Below are 6,345 nucleotides of genomic sequence, written 5' to 3' on the forward strand. Positions count from 1 at the left end.
ATGCGGACCCAAATAGAACACCCGACTAGAACACATATAGAACGAGTTTATAATCTAAAACATTCCCACACACGCAACAGGAACAAAAAGAGGTCAATGATGAGACCAAGTTTATTCAAGTAAGACTATTTCTAATATATTCGTTTCCCGCAATGTAGCTAAAAATAGTTTGGCATTATGCTATAGAAAGAATAATTACATTTCTTGGTTAATGAAAATGGCATTAGTGATGGCTTTTACTGACAAATCTATGCTTCGAATGTAGGGCATCTTCATCGAGGGCGCCCGCTGGAATCGCAAGACCAAGGAGGTGGACGAGTCCTTCTCGAAGGTCCTGTTCGACACACTGCCCGTTATCTACCTGCGACCCGTGCTGAAAGCCCTGGAGGATCTACCCCGCTCCACAGCCGGCGGCGAGCCGGAGACCATCTACGACTGTCCGGTTTACAAGACCAGCGAGCGGAGGGGCGTCCTGTCCACCACTGGCCATTCGACCAATTTCGTGATGTACCTGCAGCTGAGGTGCTCCCGGAAACCCATGCATTGGATTAATCGTGGCACGGCCTGTCTGTGCCAACTGGACGACTGATTGGGATTGCAAGTGGCCATGGAGCAGGTGGCGATTCCGGATCTGTGCCTGTTTATGTCTTTTTCGATGGCGCAAAGGGCCGCCTGCCGTCCCATCCATATGCAGATATGTATTTTGATTTTGTTCCGTTTGATTACGCAGTCCAGGAAGCCCCGAAAGCGAACTGTCCTGTTTGTTTTGTTGGGCGCCCTCCTTCCGCATTCACCGGGGGCAAGGTGGCAAGATGGAGGGGCAGCGTCATTTTGATGATGATGATGATGATGATGAAAGAAAGAAAGCTGATTGCCAGATACAAATTAAATATGCACAGTAGTATACAGTCTGGCTGGATATATTTTTTATGTGCACCATTTACAAATGAATAAACGAGAGCATAAAGCCCCACGAAGGGCTGTGTGTATATATTTGAAATTAAGAGCGTTTTTTTCCGCCGATTCGCGAGACCAGGAAATAAAGTTAATGAAAGAAAAATTTCGGCGTTACGTGCGCAGTTTAAATCCAAATTACAAGCATTTACACACAACAGAGCGCTCAACAGGATGTAATACACGAATGAGTTAACGTAAACCAATCGAACACGCTTCAGCATTATAAAAAGCACATTCCATTCTATTCTTATAACCCATCTACGGATCGAACGCTTTTCGACAGGCAGCCCCACCACCAATGCCATTGCCATCCTCAAGTGGTGCTCCATCAAACATTCCCATCGCCCGAGCGGATTGCTATTCCTCCGAGCTATCGACCGCTGTGAGTGGGAGATTGCCAATCCATTCGGCTTATCCGCAGATTTATGGCTCGCCTGCCGCTCAATTGGAGCATCTACGCCATTTCCACTTAAAAACATAATTTAAAAATTGGAAAAGTTGCGGCGATCTCTTAAATCATGCCTCTATTAATAGCCGCCTAATGGAGCGTGGCGAGCAAAAACCAAAAATAGCAACACTCCACACTCCACACTCGGCACTCGATGGACCATCGAGCGCGTATCAATCGAGGTGGCGTATAAATACTTTCGGCCGATCTTGGCCTTAAGCGCTCATCGAGATCCGAGAGGCAAGAACCTCCAAAAATACATTGAAAAGCGGCGACTTCCGCTTGCAATTACCAATGGTAATGGATTGTCACAAATGTATCCGATCTATTCAGGCATGTGGCAGACATAAATCGATGCAAATAATCGAGACAATCAAAGAGCCCTCGACCATTGTTCCATCTGCCTACGAAGCTACAAATCTAAAATATCTACAAATCTGCGGACTTCGCTGGCTCGTCTTTGTTTACTTTCGTTTTGTCTTCTGGCAGCTGAACGCGCTAATCATCTTTTATGGCCAGGCTGAGTTCAATTGATGCTTGAGACACTTTTTGACAATAGCAACTAGACAATCCGAATCTGAGATCGGCCCCAGAAAAGAAGCCATCGATCGATGCGGTAGTACGCCGCTTGTTAACCGGTTTCCTCTGCCATCATCGTAGCTCATCTCATTTCATCTGATCTCGCAAAGTGAATGGACATCGGCCAGCCGAGAACTTTTCGCGCAGTTTGTGTATAAATAGTGTCGTTGGGTCTGGTTTGGAAACAGAATCAACTTTGGATTAATCTAGCAGACATCGTCTTGGATCTCCTGGAAAAATGGTTAGTTCTCCGCAGCCCGGCAGTCCGGCACTCCTGCGACCAGGACTAACCCATATCCCCATTCGCTTATTGCCTTGCAGAAATTCTTTGTTATTGCCTTTGCTGTGATCGCAGCTGCCTCGGCGGCCTCCATTGCCACGGATTACCTGCCGCCAGTGGACAACAACCTCGAATCTGCCTCCGATCTCGTGGAGCTGCCCGCCGAGCAGGGAGTTCTCTCCGACGATGGATACCGCTACAAGACCGTGCGCCGCCTGAAGTTGCGCCACCGTCGTGATGTGAACGAGCTCCCCTCCGGTGAATACCTGCCCCCCGTGGAGGAGTCCGCCTCCGAGGCTGTTGCCGTCGAGACTCCCCTGGCTGACGATGGCTACCGCTACAAGACCGTGCGCCGCCTGAAGTTGCGCCACCGTCGTGATGTCAATGAGCTCCCCTCCGGTGAATACCTGCCCCCAGTGGAGGAGGCCGCCTCCGAGGCTTTTGCCGTCGAGACTCCCCTGGCTGCTGATGGATACCGTTACAAGACCGTCCGTCGGGTGATCCGTCGTCGTCGTGATGTCAATGAGCTCCCCTCCGGAGAATACCTGCCCCCCGTGGAGGAGTCCGCCTCCGAAGCTTTTGCCGTCGAGACTCCTCTGGCTGATGATGGATACCGTTACAAGACTGTCCGTCGTGTGATCCGTCGTCGTCGTGATGTCAATGAGCTCCCCTCCGGAGAATACCTGCCCCCCGTGGAGGAGTCCGCCTCCGAAGCTTTTGCCGTCGAGACTCCTCTGGCTGATGATGGCTACCGTTACAAGACTGTCCGTCGTGTGATCCGTCGTCGTCGTGATGTCTCCGAGCTCTCCTCCGAATACCTGCCCCCTGTTGAGGAATCCGCATCTCAAGCTATTGCTGTGGAGACCCCTCTTGCTGATGATGGCTACCGTTACAAGACCGTCCGCCGTGTGATCCGTCGTCGTCGTGATGTTTCCGAGCTGTCCCCTGAGTACCTGCCCCCTGTTGAGGAGTCCGCCTCCGAGGCTGTTGCTGTGGAGACTCCCCTGGCTGATGATGGATACCGCTACAAGACCGTCCGCCGTGTGATCCGTCGTCGTCGTGATGTTTCCGAGCTGTCCCCTGAGTACCTGCCCCCTGTTGAGGAGTCCGCCTCCGAGGCTGTTGCTGTGGAGACTCCCCTGGCTGATGATGGATACCGCTACAAGACCGTGCGTCGTGTCATCCGTCGTCGTCGTGATGTCTCTGAGCTGCCTTCCGGCGAGTACCTGCCCCCCGTGGAGGAGGCCGCCTCTGCCATCATTGATGTGCCCGCCGAGCAGACCGTCCTGGCCAGCGATGGCTACCGCTACAAGACCGTCCGCCGTCTGAAGCTCCGTCGCCACTAAGCCGCCGACTGTGCCAACTCCCACCGCAGCATTTGAGATTATCGAGGATGCTTTTCCAGAAGAAGTCTTGACTTTGAAAGTCTCAGAGTGAAACTAACAATAAGTTGAGCGCATTAGTCAATTTCCATCCATTATGAACAACCCGAGTACAAACCCGAACTAACAATAATAAACATTTTTAAAACAAAAATCCTCAACTATTTCCATTTCTTAAAAGAAAAATGTTGAGCGTTCCAAATGATAATACCATTTGAGTATACCAGTCTGAAATCATACACATTTTTTTATCTTTTAAATATAAACAATAGTATCTTGCTACACAAGATGCCTAGGATTGGCATCCAGCTTATAAAGTCAAAGCAGTGGGCAACAAAGGCTTTTAGTATAGATGGTGAGAAGACTTCATAAAAATATTGGTTAAAATGGGCGATAAATAGAACAAACGCGTATTCTTCTTTAAAGAACTGTAAATAAACAAACAAGTTTTAGGAGATCGGACAACTTTTATTTTAAAATATGCTAAAGTGAGTATTAGAATATATACAAAATGTGCAGATTGGACTTAACATGTTGGGTTTATAAATATAGAAGACATTTAACCTGGCTGAATACTTTAACATTATGTGGTTGGCACTTAAAACTATTATTTTCAGTGCTGATGACCTCAGAAGTAATACACATCGAGAGAAAAAGAGAGCCATCTAATCTTATCAATGAAGATAAGGTGCTTTGCGATAAGATACTACCACCTGCCGACGGATGCAATCACGCACAGGTTTTTAGTTCCACTTTGGAGTCGACGACGTGCGCGTTACAAACTTGGCTAACAGCTAAAAGCGAACATAAGTTTTTCAAACGTACGGACGAAAACGACGGAAATGAAGTTGGCTAAGAAGTGCTCCACCTACTTGCTGATATGCCTGGGTAAAGTTCTGCATGCTCGTTCGAATCTGCCGAGTTTTGAGTGCCAACCAGAGATACGCAGCACATCTGCGAGATACTTTTTGGTGCAAGTGTGAGGACGGAGCATTGTGCATGTGTGAGACTGTGCCGCATTTTGAGGCGCTGGTGCATCGTATGAGCCCATAGGTGTGGGGCTTTAATCACCCAACTTCAGCAATTGGTGACTAGCAATGAGTAACTGGGCCACAAAAAAACTCTACAAAAATGTGCGCTTATCAGTGCGATTCAGATAAGCACTGTTTACTCATTGTTGCCCCATCACTTGGTGTGTCTCCACTTAAGGGCGTGGTGAATCAGCGAGCTTAGCGCGAAATCTTTTCGGATCCAAGGGTTTCCCAAATGAAACAAATGATTCAGCTGACAGGGAGTAAATGCGAAATCATTTTGCATTGATTTCATGCAATTTTTATTAGGCCAAATGTCCAATACCCTAAAACCGGAAGTGGCAAAAGCTCGGTAATTATTTCGCATATGAATTATGAAATATGTTAAAGAAAAAGTGGATGAGCACAATTAATATTGGTTAGCGGCTGGCCATCGAAAATCGGTCCCACTCTCAGCCACATACATTTGGCGAATGGGTTTTGACCAATGCCCGTCTCCATGAATCACCGCCTAATCGAGTTGATGGGAAATCCATACGCGCTTTCCATATCGACAAACAAATCCACTTAATATTTCATGCGCTAGATATGCCGAATGAGCTGAACCAAAACAAACAGACGAACGAGCACACACACAAAATATTATTGATTTAAAATACATTTTGATCATTTTACCTGAAATCGAGTTTGACATCCGCAATGAAACAATGGGGAAGGAGCACGGCAGCACACATTTATCATCGAAGTTGGCGCGCGCGCGATTTTGGCTCAATCAGAATCAGCGTTTTATTTCATTTTGGCTCGGCTGTGTTAAGCATTTTCTCAGCGATTGATTGTTAATATATTAACAAGTCTTCGCGCGTTGGAAGATCTACATGATGAATGGTCTTGCTGCTATTTCAATGAGTTCCGTTTGGCTTGGTTTGATGGATGCTTCAAAGCCAATGCCGCAATCGTAGTGGGCCACCTTCGACCACACGCCGCGTGATCACTGAAAAAATGTGCTGATTTGTGTTTTGCTACTCGAGTGCCCCCCTGTCTTACAAACATTTAATTCCAATTTTCTACTCTACTTTGCAGTGCTGCTGGCCTGCTGCCTGCAGGAATCGGAGGCCACGCGCCGTGTGAACCGCGGCCGCCGCACGCTTACCCGCAGATACTTCAGTAAGTGATGGCGTATACGTGATCCAGTTTGGGAGCATTGCTCATCCGCCTCGTTTCTTGCAGCTGGCCTTGCCATTCCCGGATGGGCTCTCATCGTGTGTGTGGCGGTGGGTGAGCTCGTGATTGGCGGCGCCCTGTACTTCATCCTGAAGAAGGTGATCCTGGACAAGGAACCAGATCAGACGGCCGCCTCCTACACGCCCGCCCAGACCCATGAGACGGCCACGCCCTATACTCCTGCCCAGACCCACGATCCGGCCCCAGCCACCACCTATACTCCTGCCCAGACCCATGAGACGGCCAATGTGACTCCCACGCCCACGCATGCCACCGCCATTGTGTGAGGAAGTGACCACCTTTAGTTCACAACCCTTTTCAAATCAGTTCAAATTCCACCATTAATTAGCTTTATTGTCATTTAATCGACACACAAATGTAGCTTGTGCCCTTTGTTTACCTTCATTTTCGAATAAAATTATTTGCCGCTTGTCTGGCGCCAAACTA

General features: G+C 48.2%; 3 protein-coding genes across 3 annotated transcripts in view; all 3 read left to right on the plus strand.

Annotated features, from left to right (window-relative positions):
• The window catches only part of LOC6544190 (dynein heavy chain 3, axonemal), a 35,112-nt gene extending 34,057 nt beyond the window's left edge, over window positions 1-1,055 (plus strand). The window contains exon 52 of the mRNA XM_001971912.3: window positions 266-1,055. Within this exon, the coding sequence (XP_001971948.2) occupies window positions 266-589 (324 nt within the window). The 3' untranslated portion in view covers window positions 590-1,055. The remainder of the gene's footprint in view (window positions 1-265) is intronic.
• Window positions 1,056-2,125: 1,070 nt separating this feature from the next.
• LOC6544192 lies at window positions 2,126-3,770 on the plus strand. Its single transcript, XM_001971914.3, has 2 exons — window positions 2,126-2,225; window positions 2,306-3,770. Exons 1-2 carry the CDS (start codon window positions 2,223-2,225, stop codon window positions 3,608-3,610), a joined length of 1,308 nt encoding a protein of 435 aa, XP_001971950.2. The 5' UTR covers window positions 2,126-2,222; the 3' UTR covers window positions 3,611-3,770.
• Window positions 3,771-4,358: 588 nt separating this feature from the next.
• Window positions 4,359-6,345, plus strand: LOC6544193. The gene is made up of 3 exons (XM_001971915.3): window positions 4,359-4,534; window positions 5,758-5,841; window positions 5,905-6,345. Exons 1-3 carry the CDS (start codon window positions 4,489-4,491, stop codon window positions 6,183-6,185), a joined length of 411 nt encoding a protein of 136 aa, XP_001971951.1. The 5' UTR covers window positions 4,359-4,488; the 3' UTR covers window positions 6,186-6,345.

The sequence above is a fragment of the Drosophila erecta genome, unplaced genomic scaffold, assembly GCF_003286155.1.
Source record: "Drosophila erecta strain 14021-0224.00,06,07 unplaced genomic scaffold, DereRS2 tig00000021-arrow-pilon, whole genome shotgun sequence".
Classification (NCBI taxonomy): Eukaryota; Metazoa; Arthropoda; class Insecta; order Diptera; family Drosophilidae; genus Drosophila; species Drosophila erecta.